General features: G+C 46.5%; 2 protein-coding genes across 5 annotated transcripts in view; one reads left to right on the top strand and one right to left on the bottom strand.

The window, feature by feature from the left end:
- Positions 1 to 1067: 1067 nt before the first annotated feature.
- Positions 1068 to 3496, top strand: LHFPL7 (LHFPL tetraspan subfamily member 7). Its single transcript, XM_007472114.1, is given in 2 exon segments — positions 1068 to 1194; positions 3234 to 3496. Coding segments are annotated over 2 exon segments (390 nt in total).
- Positions 3497 to 11258: 7762 nt separating this feature from the next.
- The window catches only part of SGSM1 (small G protein signaling modulator 1), a 53343-nt gene continuing 44548 nt past the window's right edge, over positions 11259 to 20053 (bottom strand). For all 4 annotated transcript variants that reach the window (XM_007461125.1, XM_007461127.1, XM_007461126.1 and 1 more), the window contains 6 exons: positions 19665 to 19789; positions 17586 to 17668; positions 16950 to 17059; positions 15560 to 15656; positions 14295 to 14462; positions 11259 to 11347 (listed from right to left, as the gene is read on the bottom strand). In XM_007461125.1, coding sequence (XP_007461187.1) covers positions 11259 to 11347; positions 14295 to 14462; positions 15560 to 15656; positions 16950 to 17059; positions 17586 to 17668; positions 19665 to 19789 — 672 coding nt within the window. The remainder of the gene's footprint in view (positions 11348 to 14294; positions 14463 to 15559; positions 15657 to 16949; positions 17060 to 17585; positions 17669 to 19664; positions 19790 to 20053) is intronic.

The raw sequence follows: 20053 nt of genomic DNA, 5'->3' as shown, positions 1-20053 counted from the left end.
CAGCTCCTGTTTCTCTCCTTCCACTAATCTTGTCCCTTGACCTCTAGGTCACTGACATTCCCTGATGGTGGGCAGCGTGTGGGCAACTCTGGGGCTTTCCCTAACCTGCATCTCAGCCCTCAGCCTCATCTCTCCTGCCTGGCTGCAGACCACCACTTTCTCCTTTGGTGTCCTCACCTACTGCTCCTGGCCTCAGGGTAACAGCCGGAACCAGAGCTGTGGGACCTTCAGGTCCCTGGATGATATTCCTGACTTTGCCTGGAAGGTGAGGCGTGGTCTCATCGATTCACTGGGACCTGGCGGTGGGGCACTCTTAAACCCATCAGAGCCAAAAAAGAAAAAAACCAATTTCTGCCCACCTTCATTCTAACCTCTGACTCGGTAGGTGCGGCGGGGCCTGGCTATCCACATTTTAGCAAACACCCAGGATGATCCTGAAAGCAGCTGCCATGGTGCAGTGCCTTTGTACAAATTAGGAAAAGGGTGCCCCTTCTTCAGGACACTATACTGCCATCTGCTGCAAAAGTACTGTAGTCAATATGCATTTCTGTGATGACTCCCAAACGCATCTCCTGGAGTTGTGCAGTGCACAACCTGTATACACCTACCTGGTCATCCTCTATCTAAGCGCTGCTAGGTTTGAAAAGCACAGCTAAGGTGTTGAAAGTCACTGCAAATTGCCAAATTCAACAATGGGCACAATGGGTTGGGACTCCCAGTTCAGCACCTCTAAGGAAGATTACACAGCCTTCAAAACCGATGATTACAAAGGTGCCTCTCTTGGTGACTCTGCTGTATAGCAGGTACTCAATAAAGGGAGGGTATAGTGGTTGTAGATCTAGATCTTAATTCTGACTCTACCTCTTAAGTAGCTGTGTGCTCTGAGGGAAATGACTCCAATTCCTTATACCTCTGTTTGTTTATATGTAAAACAGGGATAATAATAGCACAGACCTTGTGGGATTTTGAGGACTCAGTAGCTGATCAGTTAAGCAGAGAGAGCAGAGACTGACCCCACCCCAGACAACACCCTCCATCCTTTCTCTTCCTGGCAGGTCTCAGCTGTGATGCTCCTTGGAGGCTGACTCCTACTGGCCTTCAGTGCAATTCTCTTCCTGTCCTGGGCCTTAGCCCCCAAAGGCCTGTGCCCAAGGAGGGGCAGTGGCCCAATGCCAGGGGTGCAGGCAACAGCAGGTAAATCTTCTATCACATATGTGTTCCAGACATGTTTGTGGAATGAATGGATGGATGGATGGATGGACGGATGGATGAGCCTGTAAGCAGAGTCTTGCCTCCTAGTTGAATCTCAGAGATAAACCCTAGGATTGTAGACTATTCCAGGTCCTTTAACAAGCCAGAAGTTGGAGGTAGGGAATGGTATCCTTAACATCACCCGCTCTTGCCCTTATCCAAACCCAGTCTTAATAGTCTGTCCTCCTTTGTTTCTCTCCCATCCATCCACTTTGCATCATTTTTACCAGGACCATCATATACAGTTGGGCAGGTTGTGCACTGCACAAGGGCATCCAGCTGAGGGCTGAGAGCTGCTGAAACCTAACCATGCTCCAATTCCTAAGCTGTGAAACTGCAGGGCTGCGTCTGCCCGGCTGCATCTGCTTTTCTCTAATTCACACATCGGCTTGGGATGATCTAGCTCAGGTCTTGACTGAACCTTCATCCAATTAATTCTCCACCATCTCTCACCTGGTTTAGAGGTGACCACCTCACACGTCTCCCTGCTGCCACCCTTGCCCCCTAGGGTCTGTTTGCCACACTCTGACCAAGTGGGTCCTGTTAAAGCTGAAATCAGACCATGCCACTCGGACTGGCTTATCCGCGCCAATGACTTCCTGTTACCGATGAGGCTCCACCGATGAAGCCCTCATTCGCTCACTGACCTCATCTCTTACCTGCTCCGCCAGGCTCAGCATGCTCCGGCCAAACTGGCTTGCTTTCTGTTGCTCATGAAAACCAAGCTTGTTCCCTCTGCCTGGAATTCTCTCTTCTCAGATCTTCACATCTTGCTCCTCCCACTTCATTAAGGGCTTTGCTCAAATATCACTGCCTCAGTGGGGGTCTTCCATGACCTCAAGGTAAGGGAGCTTCCCTCTCCTTAGAGTCTCCTTCCTCTTACCTTGCTTTCCATTTTTCATAGCACTTACCTGCCTGCTTGATAATATCTTATCTGCCTGCTTGATTACTGTGCATCTCTCTCCACTAGAACATCAGCTCCATGAGGGCAAGGACATGTCTGCCTTGATATCACCAGCATCTAACACGGTAATTTGCACATAACAGTTGCTCATTAAATATTTGTTGAATCAATGGATGGAGATACAGTCCTTGTCCCCCAGTGTCTACTAGGGGTGGGGTGTATTAGGCAGTTATAACTCAGTGGATATCTGGCACAAGAGGATGAGCACAGGATGCAAAGAAAAACTCCAAGAGGTACCTGACCCAGTGTGTGGAAGGTGTTAAGGAAGGCTTCCTTGAGGAGGCATCACTGAGATGAATCTGGAAGGATGAGTGGGTGTTAACCAAATGTAGAAGGGTGTTTCAGGTAGTGGGAACATCACGGGCAAAGGCATAGAGACAAGAGCAAGGCATGTGCAAGGAACTTCAAGTGGACGAGAGTGGCTGAAGGGTGGCTGCAGGTCACGTGACTCTCCTGAACGGGGAGTGCCTTCTAGGTGCGGAGGTGTCCAGTTCATTTTCTTAGTATCATTAGTACCTTTGACAGAGTGCCTAACAGTTTTGATGAATGAGTGCATGGATGGATGGATGGGTTGGTGAATGGATGGAGTAGGGTGGGTAAGTAGGTGGATGAGCTGATAGATGCATCAATAGATATATTACTGGAAGAATGGATGACTAGATAGGTGGATGGAAGGATGGGGAAAATGGGTAGACTGGAATATGGATAGATGGATGGATGGATGAACTGGTGGAAGGCAGGTGGCTAAGTGGGTGGTTGGCTGGCTGGCTGGATGGATGAGTGAATGGATAGGTAGGTGTAGGAATGGAGAGAATGAGTGGATGGGTGAGTAGATGGACAGATGGGTGGAAGGCTAAGCTGAGTGATAGGTGAATAAAAGGATAGGTGAGCCAATAAATAAGTGAGTGGATGGATGGATGGGTGGGGGGATAGGAGGGTGGATGAGTGAGTCCTGGGATGGCAAGGCAGCCCAGAGCCCCTAGACCGACACACTGGTTTTCCTTGCTGCTGTTTCTAGCCATCGCCACCATTGTGGGCCTGCTGGTTTTCCCGATCAGCTTGGCCTCCCCATCTGCCAAGGAAGCCTGCTTAGCCTCCTCTGTGTACCACAGTGGTCAGTGCCAGCTGGGCTGGGGCTATGTGACTGCCATCTTCCACACAGTCCTGGCCAGCCTCCTGCCCATGTTCAGCTGGCTCCACGTGACTGAGGTCCAGCGGAGGACCGTCCTCTTCTCCAGTGACACTGAGAGCATCATCCTCGTGCCAGAAATGAACAAATAAAAATATCTCAGGAGGAGCAAAAAGAGCCCATGCAACAGTTGTATGAAATCACCACGCACCCAGGTTCAAATCCCACCTCTGCTGCTTCCTTGCTGTGTGACCACAGACAAGACACTTCACTTCTCTGGGCCTCGGTGTATACTTCTGTAAGATGGGTGTGTGTGTGAAATAATGCCTACCTCACAGGGTTGTTATGAGGATTAACTTAAGATGCTGTGTATAAATAAAGCCCTTAGCATGATGTTAGGCACTAGTATTCAATAAACTTTAGCTATAATTATTATAATCCCTATCTCACAGGACTGTGGTGAGGATAAATCTATTCACGAAAAGTGCCTGGGGCAATTCTGAATCCGTGGTCACCACTCAAATACTACATCTTTTAATGAGTATGTGCATATTCTCTCTCTGTGAGAGAATAAAATAAAAATATCCTTCCCTTTTTATAACTCCTCCTCTTGGAGAATTTGAAAAATTTTCATTTTCCCATCAAACATCTAGTGAGTGCCCCTTATAGATGAGAGTTGGTCCAGTGCTGGGGTGGGGATTGAGGGGCTGTCAGGCGGTAAGGACCTATCTCACCCCTCCATGGACAATCCCACTGATGTGGAAACTTCACTGTTATTTGGGGCTCATGAGGCCCCTCACAATCCAGTCCGAACCTCTCTCTTCAGCTTCTTTCTTGTCATTCGCCCAACCCTGCGCCTCTCCCTCCAGCCACACTGAATTCTGAGCCCACAGTAGGTCTCTTCACAGCTCCACCCCTTTGTACATGTTGCTCTCTCTGCCAGGGATGGAGTCAGTCTGTTGCCTTTGCTTATCAAGACCCATCGCCCTTCTTTGGGAAGAGCACCCTAAACTTCCCTTGGGGAATGACCCTCAGCAACTCTCTGACCACCCAGGCTTGAGGATGGACAAGTGAGTCCTTCTGGCCAGTCAAGCCCAGTCAGAATGATTGGTTCAGAGATGGGCATGGGACCTGTATAAGCCAACATGGACAAGAGTGGAACCACCAGACAGACAAAGATGGAGCTCTAAAGACTTCACTCGAGTAGCTGGATGCAGCCATGCCTGCTCCGCGACCTGCAAGAGACATAGTCACAGGCAGCTCCAGGCTGGTACCCCTCTAGTTAGACTGCCCAGAAGAAAGAGCGAACCGGTCTCCTCCCAGGGATGGAATCTGATTGGCCAGAACTGAGTCATGTGCCCACCTTGGGGGGAGGGGCTTGTCAGCAATCTCAATAGACTATAACTATAGTTATAACGTAGGAGATACATTTCCCCAGAAGATGGGAGAAGTTGCTGGTCCTAGAATGGGGCAAGGATGCCAGGCAAGCAAAAACATTTAATACCAAACTCTCTCTTTAAGGGAAGCTTTATTACCTGCATCTCACAAAAGTGAAAACTGAAGCTCAGAGAGACAAAGTCACTTTGCCCAAAGTCACACAGCTGATCAGTGGCAGAGCTGCGATTTGAATCCAGGTCTGTCAGACTCTGTGATGGAGGCAAAATAACACCTGAATTTGTGATCTCTGCCCCGACCCAGCTCACCAAACTCTTTTGGTTTTAAATGTTCAACTAAGAACATCTGTAAATAACAATATTATATTATTAGAGCGATTCTGTTATTTTGAAAACACACAAACCACAGAGAATGCAGCTTGCATTCGTCTTTCAGAAAAAATAAGGACAATAATTACTTTAAAAAGTAATAGAATAATGGAATAAAGTAATAGAAAACCTAGGAAGCCACCACATGGTATCCAAATGGACTCGAAGACCAGTGGTATGTTTCAAGTGTCATCAGCACTTTGATGTGAGTCAGGCTTCTGTGGGAAGATTCCAGGAGGCCCAGGCAGCATCCCAGTGCAAAAAGCAGCAAGTAGATGCCGCCAGGAAGAAGCCCAAACTCAGCTTCAGGTCACCCACCTGCGCTAGGGATGAGCCGCCTCCTCTATGTAATACCCTTACAGTAGCTCCCAAGTTCCTTAATTTTCTCCTTCAACAATTTCAGCAGTGCCAAAGGGAGCAAATCTGCAGCCTATGAAGCAGAAGCATTTACACAGACACTGTCTTTATTTGACAAGAGACAGAGGGATCTGTCTGTCTTATTTTCTGTTCATCATAATAAGAGGTATTCGTTGTTTGCAGGAGCCCTTTACCTGCCGAGGCTGGAAATCACTGTGCCCACAAGACTGAATAAAGCCAGCCAGGAAGATACTGGAGGATTCCTGCCCAGCACCCCGATGTAATGGAAAGTCCCTAGGGAACGGCATCGTTCTGTAGGTCATTTGAATTCTACTGGGTTGACTTAGCAACGGATTGGCAAGCTGGCACTTCAAAAAGGATCAAACTGTGCTCCTTCTAGAGTCTATACCTGTCCTGGGCTCAAGCTCTCAATGTGTCCAGCAGCTTAAAAGCCAGCAGCACAGAGACCCGAGAGCCCTTCCCTGACTCAGCAGAACCCGATGCAAACTGCAGAGTCAGAGCGGGTTTTGCTCCTGCCAAGAACTGATGGCCTCACCACACCTAACTCCAGTTGCTCTGTCACAGCCCCAGAGGGCTCAGAGCTCATCCCTTCCCCAGTTCTCCTTCAGGAGCTGTGTCAAAGATTCACCTGAGAACCTGAGCAAGACAGATGATGGGAACTCAGGGAAATTGAGGTCCCAACCAGGAAATCATCCCCAGTGATGCTAGGGGCAGAGGGTCCCAGTGGAAAGAGGGGGGCCAGGACTGAATCCAGGGGAGGCATTATTACCCCCAGTTCACAGAAATGAAAACCAAGGCTCAGAGAGGCAAGGCCACTTGCCCAAAGCCACACAGCCAGGAAGTGGCAGAGCTGGGATCCTAAGTCATCCCTCCCCAAGCATGTGGATAAAGATATAGGACCTGATTTTAGTTGGTGTGGTGAGAAAGTCACTCCCACTTCAATCCTCCTTGAAGTCCTCCAAGAAGAAAGGCTCGTCTGGTGCTAGCACGTCTTTAACCTCTCAGACCCTTAGTGCATCTCTTCTTAACGGCAAGAGAGCAAGCTTCAGAAAGCCTTTGGTGGGAAATAGTATTTTGGCAAAATAATAAGATTTATTTTTACAACCATCTCCTGTTTATGCAAATGATCCTGGCTTGCCATAAGTTTGAAGTTTTAAAAAATGAGTTGATTTAAAGAAACCTAGTAAAGGGACTTTCCCTGGCGGTCCAGTGGTTAAGATTCCGCGCTTCCACTGCAGGGAGTGCAGGTTCGCTCCCTGATTGGGGAACTAAGACCCCACATGCAACACGGTGTGGCCGAAAAGTAAAAAGAAAAAAGAAGACTAGTAAAGATATAATAGTACAGATGGTACACAGATACGGTCCAAATCATAAAGGTGGACTGCAGGTGACTTGAGTTTGATGCTGTCATAAAACCTGGGGAGAAGACTCATTGATTGATGGATCTAATGTCTCTCAAACTTGAGCATCTGTTGACAAGGGAAGAAATCTAAACCACTTCCTCCCACTGCCCTTGACTGTACCCTCACCTCCTTTCCCCGATGGGCTGCTGGGACCTCAGGCCTGGGAGAGAAGGAGGGAGGGATAAGGAGGAAGATGAAACAGGATGGCATAAATGGTTGCAGCCGTTCTGAAATGGGATGGTCGGGGCCTCCCAAACTCTTTGCATAAGTGCTCCTCAGTTGCCCCATGGCCTCTCCCACAAGCCAAATGGAAAGCTCGAGGTGAAAAGAAAATGCAACGTGATTTAGAAGAGAGATGACAGAGCAGCCAGAGGGTCTAAACCCAGCAGTGTTGTTCTGAATGAGAACAGCAACATTCAGTCAGAAGACATGGTGACGGACAGTGTCCACGTGCTCACGGCTACAAGGGAAGGAGGCAGAAGGAGCAGAGAGGAATCGGAGGGATGGGGGCAGGAGAAGATAAAGAAATGGAGGAAAAGACGGAGGAGGAGGCGGAGGAAGAATAAGAAAAGGGGGGGAGGAGGGGGCCACAGTGACAACTGCGTGTGCCGTACACGTGGCAGCAAAGACCCCTTCTCAATTCCTGCTTTGAGTCACGAAAACGTGCCTAGTGGCCCAAGACTCATCTTCTCACATCTATGCAAGGTGCAAATGCATGTGTTTAGGACAACCTTTACAAAAGCAAAGCATTCTCTTAGGATTTTTTTCCCACAAAATATATCGTCCTTTACCGTAAGTCAATAGTGCATGTAACTGCACACTTGTACCCACGTAACAGGTATGCTGGTGGCACCCAGGTCTGGTGGTGCCAGGCAGCTGCAAGAATAGTGGGGGTCCTCCAGGAGGAGGGCCACGTGTACCAAGCTATGGCTGGAGTTGGGGAAATGAGACGAGTGACTTCAAAGGATGGTCAGAACATTAGGACCAGTCGTTGCTCTCAGAAGCTTCTCCCAGGAAGAAGCAGATCTTCCCACTAAGAGAGCCCCATGTGGGCCAGCAAAAGACAAGTCCCCACCTGCCCGCTGCTGTGTGGCTTCAGACTTACCTCTGCTGGCAATCTTCCAAGAAAGTGGTGACTTGGGCTCAGCCAGGCCACCAATGCCACCTGAAACTCCTTTACTTTGCTGGCTTATTTGGAAACTAACTTTTTCTGTAGAAAACCTGAAGTTTTGATGGGTGCTCATTAGATTAAATCAAGCTTTGCTTCTGCAGCAGAAAACCAGAAGTTTCCCTTGGTGCATGGTTAGAGGCTGCTGGGGGTGGAGATCCATGCGAGGTCTCCATTGCCCAAAGACTGTGGTTCAGAATGGCAGCCGTGAGTGGGAATCATAGATATTGAGGAGATAAGTTGATGGTCTATGGGAACACTGGGGGTGAGAGAGGAGCTAGCTCAGCAGTGGGGATACAGTGAGGCATCAACTTAGAGGTATACTCTTGAGTCCAATGGCTGACCATCTTGGGACCCCTGCTGTGCATGGACCTTGGGATACATGGTAGACTGTTTGCAAAAATACTCAATTATTTCCCTGCCTGTATTTACAGCCCTTTGCATTGTCACTTTTCAAAACCTCCCATCAACTGGTGGAATCTATTTCTCCATCCTTTCAATCTGAGCTCAGCCACATGACTTCTTTGACCAAAAGAATATAGTAGAAATAACTTTATGCCAATTCCAATCCTAGGTCTCAAGAGGCATTGCACACTTCTGTTTGCTCTCTTGAAAAACTGCCATCATGGCCATGTAAACAAGCCTGAGCTAGCCTAATGAAGGACGAGAGATACATGGCCCAGTTTCTCCCACTATCCTAGCCAACAGCTGGCCAACTGTCAAAAGCAGAGTTGCCTGGCTGGCCATCAGCTGATCAGAGACACACAAAGAAGTCGAGCTGAGACCAGAAGAACCGCCCAGCTGAACCCAGCTCATATTGCTGACCTACAGAATCATCACAAGCTAAATAAATGGCTGTTTGAAGCCACTAAGATTTGGGGTGGTTTGTTACACAACATTACTTGTGGTAACAGCTAACTGATACAAAGGATGAGATGAGATTCACTAGCCTTGAACTTTCAGGGGAAAGACCAGGGAGCTATCATAAGAATACGTCCCTCTCTGTGTCTGGGTCACTGAGGTGGGGTGGAGGGTGGGGTATGAGGACACAGTCTTCAGAAGCAAGCATTTCTTTCTTTCAAATTAATAAGAAAATCCCCAAACACAGAAACAAAAACTAACCCAGGTTCACATGTTTCTGTTTATATATATTTTCTCTCTCTATAGACACAACTCTGTAGTAAACTGTAACAAGATATGTTGACAACACTGAGAAAACGAGGGCACTCCATAGATAAAACAACTCGCACGCATACAATTCAGGGACACAAGGACACACACAACGTACAAAGACCCAAATAAACACAGTACGCCGAATAAATAGGAGCTATTCCAAGTCACAACCACGACAGTCTCTGGAACACCACGAGAGAAGGCAGAGAAGAGATCTTGTGCTGTACTTTCAGACTAGTCTGTCAAAAAATAAATAAGAATCGGAAGGTCTAGGACCTGGGTCTTGCTAAAATAACATCCTCTGCAGTGAACAGTTGAATGGCAATATAAACTTTTATCTGGAGGCAACTTTCATACATTTTCTCCCATCTTGGGAAGGTGGGGGACTAGGGCGAGGAGATGCATTTCTCACGGAGCGTTCTTCGGAAGCGAGGGCCATCTAGTCTCATCCACCCTGCCCAGGAGACCCTACTCAGGCGGAAGTTCAGAGCAACCTAAGTGCTGGGTCCAAGGGAAGCGCCTCCACAAGCACGCCAGGCAGGGATTGCTCCCCCTCCTGGTTTGCTCAGGACGGAAGGACTAATGCACTCTCTCTGCGAATGCTTCAAAGTGCTTGACAGAGTCTCCTACCCTCTCCAAAATCCTACCTGCCATTCTTGGGACGAGCGTCCCTCCCCAACTCTCACTGTTTCTCCCGACTCTGGTACACTCTCGGAAGAGAAGGGCTGGCAGGACCACCCTCCTGGGAGGACAGGTAGGCAGGGTAAACTATCTCGCTTAGGGTCTGTTTGGGGATTGGTGACCCTCTGTGTGAAGACATGGAGGGGACCATTTCCAGTCTGGTCTGTGACCCTGGCACCAGTTCATCAGCTGATGTTTCTTTCCCAAGGAAAACACCCGCCATACCCTACCTGGGCCAACCTCTGACCTCCTTTCCCTCCTTTGTCCTGAGTGAGCAAGGGCACTTAGAGAAAAGCCAGCCTCCCTAAACAAGTGGCTTGCACCAACACACATCTTCCAAGCTTCTGGAACATCAGACCCGATGTACGGAAGGAGAGGCGAGGTCCTCCCTAGGAAGAGAGGAAGGGGATGTGGACTCTGCCCTGCCCGGGGGCCCCTGAGCAGGACCCGGAAGAGGCCTATCTCATGCTTACAGACACTTCTCACAGGCAGACGTCTTTCTTTAAAAGAAGAAAAAAGTCTCTCCTGGGCCAGGTGAAGGAGAAAACATGAGAAATATACAACGGTTGAAATCCCGGACCCCAAGAGAGATGTGCAAAGGACCCCATGTGCCTTTTCTAAACGGAAGAAAGTCTCAGGATATAGGCGGCTCAGGTACAAAGAAAGTGGAGAGGGAGATACACTTGTAGCCCCTCCTCCAAGCCAGTGGTTCTCAAATGGGGCTATTTGGCAATGTCTGGAGGTGCTCCAGGATGTCACAAGGGGTTGGGGAGGAGGGTGCTACTGGCATGTAGTAGGTAGAGGCCAGGGATGCTGCTCAAATTCCAACAGAGCACAGGGCTGCATCCCTCAAAAACGCATTAAATGTCAACAGTGCTCTGCTCCAGGCCAACCTTCCAGCCATGTTCTGGGACATCTCCAAAGGCCCCTTTCAAAGTACAGAGGTAGCCCCACAGACCTCTCCTAGACCAGTTTCCAAAGGGTTCCCTCCCCAAGTCTCATCCGACAAGACAGTTGGAGGGATGGGAGAGAAAGAGGGTGGAGACCATTCTGGGGACCATGAATGAAGATGTTCCCTCCGCACACCAACAACTCCCAACTCCCACAAGGGAGAAATCCCAGACTTGGGCGATCTTTGGTCAAACAGGAAAACGTAAGGCTGAACTGAAGGGGCAATCCCTCGATCCCACCTGCCTGGTGGCCAAAGGTGGGGTACTTTCTCTTTGCACAGAGGTCCATGCTCGGGAACAGATGCCAGGACCTTGCTCCCTGGGCGGCCAGGAAGAGAAGCAGGCAGGACAGGCAGGTGGGCGGAGGCTTGGCTGACGCTGCCTGGGTGACGTGGTCCTCACTTGTTCTCAATCAGGGTCTGCACCTTGTACACGAGGTCCCGGGCCAGCTTCAGGACCTGTTTGGTGTTGTGTCGCTCGGCCATTTCTGAAAGAGCGGAAGTAAAATCTCATGAGCCTCCTTCTGTGTCCATCCTCGGGACGCACTTTCAGTGCCCGGAGAGGTCTCTGGAGCATCCCCATCATCATCATCATCATCTGGCATCACCCCCAGAGCAGTTCTGGAAGCAGAGACTCTGGGGAAGGCCTGCATCTCCAGACCTCGGTTTCCTCATCTGTAAAATGGGAATCATAACAGTACCTACTTCACAAGGTTACTGTGAGATCAAACAAGATGAAGCTGGCTCTCAGTGTGTGTGTTTAAAAAAATATTAGGTCCTCCCACCACCCTCCTACAAACATAATGACTGGACACCTCTTAAGAAAGCAATGCCAGGCACATGGTAGATGCTTAAAAGTAGAGAAGGAAGGAAGCAACAGAAGGAGAGGGGGAGGGGAGGGGAGAAAGCACCAATAATCACTTTGTTGAGAGTGACACAAAATGATCAGCTCTTCAAAGCAGAATAATCCTAAACTTAGACATTTATCCTAAAGAAATCATTTGGGGACTTCCCTGGTGGTCCAGTTGTAGTCCCCGCCTTCCTGTGCAGGGGACGTGGGTTCGAATCCTGGTCAAGGAGCTAAGATCCCACATGCCACGGGGCAACTAAGCCTGCGTGCCACAATTACTGAGCCCACGTGCTGCAAACTACAGAGCCCACGCGCTCTGGAGCCCGCGCACCACAACTAGAGAGAGACAACCCGCATGCCACAGATAGAGAGAAGCCCACATGCTGCAATGGAAGATCCCGCGTGCCGCAACGAAGATCCTGCATTCTGCAACTAAGACCCGACACAGGCAAGTAAATAAATAAATAAATAAAAATCGAAATAAAAAAAATAAAAATAGGGATAAATAACATTAAAAAAAACTCAAAAAAATACAAGAAAGAAAGAAATGATTCGGTAGAAGAAAAACAAACGAACAAACAAAAAACACTAACACCATGGTTCCCAAACTGGGTGCTGAGGAATCCCAGGGTGCCACAGTGAACACATGGGAACTTTGAGGGAAATACAGCTATCTTCCACATCTACTGAACACCACATAAACTGCTAATGCAAGTGAGTTTGCAAATTTCATGACATTCCTATCAACGGCTTTATAGCTTTGCAAAAACTAGCTTTTCAGCAAGGAGCTGCTGTGATAAAAGCAAGTATCATGTGAAAATCACTGTGGAATAGGAAATGAAAGGGGTGCGGTTCAAAATGATTCCAAGGTTTGAGAAGTTGTGCAAAGCCCAACAGGTGAACACACCCATTAGTAACTGTACTTATTTATTTACTTATTTATTTTTATTAATTTATTTTGGCCACACCGTGTGGCATGTGGGATCTTAGTTCCCTGACCAGGGATTGAACCCATGTCCCTTGCATCAGGAGCACGAAGTCTTAACCACTGGACCGCCAGGGAAGTCCCAGTAACTGTACTTATTTAAATATAAAATAAAAATACGATTTTCTTTTGACTTACACGTATTATTTTTTCAAATGGCTACTAAGTTGTTAGGATAGATATACTTATTAGGTGGTTTGGACCTAACTAGTTAGTGAATGGAACTTTTGGTCCGGGTGCCACGAAAACTTTACAGAGACATCAGGGGTGCCATGAACTGAGAAAGTTTGAAAACCTCCACGCTAAGACAGGAATTGCTTTGGGTTCTCAATCACACCCTCAAACCGAAAACAACCTAGATGCCCAATCAGAAGGGACGGTTCAATAAGTTATGAACAGTCACTTGGGGTATATTCTGCTGTCTTAAAAAATGATTTTATAGAAGATGGTTTTTAAAACATTAAGTGGAAAAAACCCTAGATACAACTGGATTCTGAAATGGTAACAACATAAAAATATACATTACTTTGGGAAAGACTAGATGGAAAAAACATTTTTTAAAAAATGAACCCACTAAGTACAGCGTGGTTTCCTGGATTGGATCCTGGAGCAGAAAAAGGACATTAGTTAAAAACCAAGTGAAATCAAGTCAGTCTGTAGTTTAGTTGATAATAATATATCAATGTTAATTGCTTTGTTCTACAAATGTACTAGGATCAGGTAACATATTAACATTAGGGGCAGCTGGGTGAAGGGTATTGGGAACTCTCTGTACTATCTCTGCAACTTTTCTCTAGATCTAAAATTATTCCAAAATAAAAAAGCTTCTTTAAAGAAAACTAATAATGTTTCCAGTGTAAGGTCATCACAGGTGGCTTTTTTCTTCTTTTGCTTTTTCCAAAACCTTCTTTAGTTTAAGAAAATGTTTTAATAGTGATAATATTGATAGTAGCAACAGCTTCTATTCATAGTAACAGCTATGAGCCAAGTACCATCTGACTGATGGGCTTTACATCCTTGTGGTCTCATTTAATCCTCCTGACATCTCCGTGAGGGAGGTGTTAGTACCATTTTATCACCAAGGACTCTGAAGCCCAGAGACACAAAGTCACTTGCCCAAGTCACACAGCTCCCAGGTGGCAAGGCTGGGATCAGAATCCATCTCTGTTTGATTTCAAAGACTGTGCCTTTTTCATGCCATTTCAACTGCTTTCCTGTATCTGCTTTCCCTACACACGTCAACCCTCTGAAGAAGACACTGTTACTCCATTTCCCAGATGAGGAAGCAGATGTTTAGAGAGAGGGGAAGCGACGTGTCCATGGCACAGCTGGTTAATGGCAGAGCCAGGGATGCTCCCTGGGCCTGATTTCAACACCTAGGCCCCTTCCGCCAGATCCCTGAGAAAAACACACAGGGATCACTCAGCATGACAAGATGTTAACTCATCCATTTGGAAATAGCTGCAAGAAGTGGGGAGAACCCTCCTCCATCCCCTTCATGGTGCATCAGTCTCAGTGACCCTCCATCCCTCTCCAGGCCCCAGGAAGGGGCCCTCCAGAAGCCTGCACCCCTCAGATAAGACCCTGGTCACGTGGATACCATTAAAAAATTTGATGATGTCTGTGAAATCCATGTTGTTCTCCAAGATGATGTCACGGTAGACCTCCACCAGCGCCAGCGCGATGAACAGGACATAGTGGGCGGACGACACGTGTTTGGCTGCCCAGATGGTCTCCCAAACAGAGAAGACGTCATCATAGATGAGTTCTGCCGGGACACCAACACACACGCGCAGGGGGAGGGTCAGTCACTGAGCTCGCGGTGCTGCCCTCCCTCCGGAAAGATCCCAGGCCAGCCATGGTCCGTGCTTCCGTCCTGGAGCAGTGGACAGAGCTCAGGCCAGGAGACAGGGGACCTGGACACTGTCATTTGACAGAAGCCTCAGTTTTCCCCTCTGTAGAACAGGCTATGCAAACCAGGTGGGTTGTAAGTTTCCAACTCTGACATCCTGTAAGTGGAGGAACCGGGCACATGCAGATTTGATTTACATTGACCTGTCCTTGCCCTGCCCCTTGGTCAGTGTCCCCCTCTCCCCCTGCTCCCTCCATCGCTTTTAGCACCAATGGGGGTATCTCCTTTTCCCCCTGCACCCAGGCAGAGCTGGCTGCTGCCTCCGGGTCTGGTAAAGAGATAGAATAGAGCAATGATGAAAAGTAAGGCTTCCTATGTCCAATAAACTCAGTCTGAATCCTGGCCCCATCACTTACTAGTAAGGTGACCTTGGGCTAGTTACTTCCCCTCCATGAGCCCTTCTCTTTCCTCATCTGTAAGTGCGGTGATACTAATAGTAATAAAGGACTGAAGAAATAATACATAGAAATGGCTCAGCACAGTGCCTGGACCTTAATAAACACCTCCATACAGGTTAGATATTATTAGCATCACCCCAAATTGGCATGACAGCAATGCACCGTGTCAGACATCATTTCTAAGTCACGTGTGAAAGATGCTCTATGGGCTTCAGAGTTCTTGGCCTCTGATAAGCAGCTTAATAGAATGGAAGGGAACTGGGCTTAGGTAGACAGAGTGGGGCTCAGATCCTGGCTTCATTATTCCTAGCTCTGAATTTAGTTCTTCTCAGTCTTAGTTTCCTCATCTGTAAAATGGGGATTGTGACAACACCTACTGCATAGTGTCTCTGCAAGATAAGTTGGGTGAACTGATAGTCAGAACTCAACAAATGGGCATTACTCTCTTCCACTGGCTTTGTTACAACACCTCCCAGCCTCACCTCCCTGGTACCTTTTCCCCTGAGATTTTGCTACAAAGAGTCTGAGAACAAGTTTCCAGTTTGAAGTCTGTACCTCGCTTGAAATCCAGCAGGAACCAGCGGTAGCAGAAGTAGAAGTGAGTGTAGTCCCCATTCTGATGCATCAACTCGAAGAGCTCTGAGTCCAGGATCTGTCAGAGAAAGGAAAGACAGGCATCAGTCTCCTGGGCAAAGGCTAGACTAGAGGGGACAGCTGAATAAATGATGCTACATCCCCACACCAGATACCATGCAGCCCTTAACAACCAGGTGGAGTTTAAAAATGGGCAAAGGATTTGAGGTGGAAGTCAACCTAGCTCAACCTAACCCCGTCATTTCTCTAAAGAAGATGTGCAAATAGCCAATAAGCACGAGAGATGCAACAAGTGGGCATCATTAGCAATTAGGAAAATGCAAATCAAAACCATAATGAGATACCACTTCACATGCACTAGGATGGCTATAATAAAAGTGACAGACAACAAAGTGTTGGTGAGGATGAAGAGATACCGGAACCCTTATATGTCGCTGGTGGGAATGCAAACTGGTGCAGCTGTAATTCCACTCCTAGGTATAACCCCAAGAGAAATGACAACCTATGTCCATATAAAAACTTGTACATGAATGTATACAACAGCATTATTCATAATAGCAAAAAAGTGGAAACCACTCAAGTGTTTATCAGTGGATGAACGGATAAACAAAATGTGGTCTATCCATGCAATGGAATATTCGGCAATAAAAAGAATGATGTACGGATATATGCTATAACATGGATGGACCTTGAAAGCATTGATGCTAAGTGAAAGAAGTCAGACACAAGAGGCCACATATTGTGTGACTCCATTTATATGAAATGTCCAGAATAGGTAAATCTATAGAGACAGAAAGTAGATTAGTAGTTGCCAGGAGCTGGGGAGAGGGAATGACGTTAATGGGTATGGGGATTCTTTTTGGGGTGATGAAAGTGTTCTGAAATTAGATAGTGATGATGATTTCACATCTGTGAATATTCTAAAAATCACTGAATTGAACATTTTAAAAGGGTGAATTTTATGGTATATAAATTGATCTCAATAAAGGTGTGTGTGTGTGTGTGTGTGTGTGTGTGTGTGTGTGTGTGACAGAGAGAGAAATATACTCAAATATTTCTTTGTGGAAAAGGACCAATACAATCAAACATCCTGTTAAGGGCGAGGGCCATGTCTTGTTCATCAGTGTAGCCACAGTGCCTGAACCAAATAAATGCTCAGTGAGAATGAATGTAGTGGAGTTGAGCTGTTGAGTGAAGGTTGAGTTGAATTTTTTAGTTTAACTCAACTGGGCTGAGTTAAGTAGGATTGAGAGACTGAATCAAGTTAAACAAGGCGTGGCTATTAAGTTGGCTTGTGGTCCATTGGGCTGAGCTGGAATAAGTTATATTATTGAAAAGCACAAGGTCCTACCTGGATTAGCGACCTCATGTTGGCAAAGTGCGTGTCCATGGCGCCTCCGTGGGGGAAGTTCTGGTTCATCCTCTTCATGAGCTCGGTGAAGCAGCTGAAGGCAAGCGCCTCTGCGGGAAGAGTACAGGAGGAACAGTCAACTGCGCCACTGCCCAGGGAACCCGAGGTCCCAAAGTGATGGTCCGAGGCCCTGAGCTGGTTCACGAAGTCCACAGCCAAATGAGAAACATTAAGGACAATGGAGTACAAATGTATACCATTTCAAGGAACGCTCTCCAATTAATTACATACTTCCCACCTTTCGAGGAACTGAAATGTTTTATTTTAGGAAACAATGGTGACAGCAAAATGCTCTGTTTTAAAGATCCCTATTTGCTACAATGATAAGTTGATAATGTTTGGTCCCAAACTTTTTGAAAAAAAAATTCTACAGGGTTCATGAAATTCTCATGTCTGGGAACCACTGTACTGAAACAAATGGGCATTACTCTCTTCCACTGGCTTTGTTACACCACCTCCCAGCCTCACCTCCCTGGTACCTTTTCCCCTGAGATTTAGCTACAAAGAGTCTGAGAACAAGTTTCCAGTTTGAAGTCTGTACCTCGCTTGAAATCCAGGCAGGGAGGATACACTCACCGTCATCCAGAATGACCAACAGTGGAGCCAGGAGGTCACACATACCCTGGACATAGCCGATATCAATGTGCTGCCAGATGTAGCTACAAGAGAGACACAAGATGCCCAGTGATGGCCCCCACAATATGCCTCTCCAACCCCCTCCTCCTTTACCTCCATCCTGGTTTGGTCCCCATCTCTCACCTGGACCACTCCCTCAACCTCCTGCCTGCATCCCCATCCCCAGTCTCACTCTCTTCAAACATCATATGCTCAGTCATCAGGATGTCCTTCTTAAAGCTCAGCTCAAGGAGGCCACTGCATGCTCAAAAACCCCACTGCATGACAGGACAGTGTCCAAACTCCTTAACTGGGGGTGCAAGGAGTTCACAACCCTCTTTACAGTCTCACACATCACTTCCCAGTGCTTCTTCCCCTCCAGCTGCAGAGGTGTTTACCTTTGTACAAATAAAGCATACATTCATGCCCCTGTGCTTTTGTCCCAGCAGTTTCCTCTGCCTGGAATTTCCATCTGTCCCTTAATAATAATAAGTAATATTTACTAAGCATTTACCGTATGCTCTGTCCACTATACATGTACTGTATCATTTAATTCTCAAAATAATCATATGAAAAAGTTACTATTATTATCCCATTTCACAGGTAGGGGTAATGAGGCACAGAGAACCAAGTGACATGCACCAGGTCATACACCTAACAATAAATGGCAGAGACAGGATTTGAACCCAGGTGGCCTCACTCCAGAGTTAAATTTTGAGTGGCAGTAATTGCTTGGGAGACCATAAGACAGAATAGTTAAGAGGTGGTGTTTATTAATAAGAACGGTTTGAACAGGGTTTGGTAATCCTTTTCTAAGAGGCCCAGATAAGAAGTATTTTCAGCCTTGTAGGCCATATGTTCTCTTTCTCAACTACATAACTCTGCAGAAGCAATCACAGATAATACGCAACCAAATGGGCATAGGTAAATTCTAAAAAAAATTTTATTTACAAAAGCAAGTGGTAGGCTGGATTTGGCCCATGGGCTGTAGTAGTAGTTTGCAAACGCCTGCGTTAGAGTAGCATGTAAAGAAGTCCAGGATGCACTGTTGAGTGTAAAAAGCAAGTTGTAGAAAAAAGGTTTATAGCATAACCCAACGCAGATAAACATTTTAAAAATATTAAAACGTGTGCATTCATATTATATTATACTATATATTACATAGTATAACTATATATTATATAGTATAATTACATGCTATATAGTTATATAGCATTATATTACATTAAATATTAATTACTATCTAAATAAATATCAATATATCATGTATATATTCATATTATACTATATATTTATATAATTATATACTACATATGAAGCATAATTATATATGTTATATAGTATAACACTGTATGTTATATAATATACTATCTATTATATATGTGTATATATAGATATCTCATATATATGGCTTGGGAGGATATTCACTAAACTGTTAGCAGTAGTTTCTTCTTCTAGGTGAGTGGCATTAATGACTGGATATAAAAGGAGAAGTTTCTCTTTATACTTTATGAACTTCTGATTTCTTTGGTTGATTCAGGTTTTTAATAAGCATGGGTTACTTTCATATATCAAGAAATAAAATATTTACTATTTAATGAAAAGTAACAAGTAGCCCCAAATCCTGGCTTAAAGAAATAAAGCAGAGATTCTAGAGTCCGAGAGAAATGGCTGAGTTCCCGTACAGCCACTGCCCACCTGGAGGGACCCTGAGCAACGCAGTACCCCTCTGAGCCTCCATTTCCTCACCTATAAAAGGGGATAACACTTACCTCATAGGCTTGTTGTGAGGACCAAGTGAAATGATGTTAGTAAAGGGCTCAGGACAGTGCCTGGTATACAGTAGGTGCTTAATAAATGTTCTCTATTATTATCATTACTATAATTGTTATATAATTGTCAGGATGGGCTGGAATGAGATTCAAGGTGGGCATGGTGCCAGCTGCAGAGTGCGATTCTAAATGGGCTCCCCGTAGCCCACACCTGTGCCATCCCCTCCCGATCCCCGACTGATTCATCCTCCCCACCCACCCCGGCCACCTGCACATGATGTTCCGTAGCTTCTCCAGGTTGGCGGGTGTGAAGTACCAGTAGTTGCGGTCACACCTCTGCACGTCCTTCTCGATGCGGTGCAGGTTCACCGTGTACAGATCCAGCAGCTCTGGCTGCGGGCCCCCAGGAGGGGAGGAAAAGAACAATTACGGCCCAGCTCCTCACACAGGCTGTCTTCCAGAGATTCTCTTTCCTCCTAGCCCTCTCCTGTCATCACTGAAAAAAACGTCCTCTCCCTGGACCAGTCAGATGCTCGACTTTATTTGTGTTGCTACTGTTTCCTGAGAAAGCCTCTTCACTTTGTTATGATGAAAATTCTCTTTATTTTTTTCCTTTATAAAACAACACAATCCTGGGACTTCTCTGGTGGGCCAGCG

The sequence above is a fragment of the Lipotes vexillifer genome, unplaced genomic scaffold, assembly GCF_000442215.2.
Source record: "Lipotes vexillifer unplaced genomic scaffold, Lipotes_vexillifer_v1.1 scaffold691, whole genome shotgun sequence".
NCBI lineage: Eukaryota > Metazoa > Chordata > Mammalia > Artiodactyla > Lipotidae > Lipotes > Lipotes vexillifer.
Note: the sequence above shows the minus strand (reverse complement) of the source record. Positions and strands in the feature narration are given on the sequence as shown.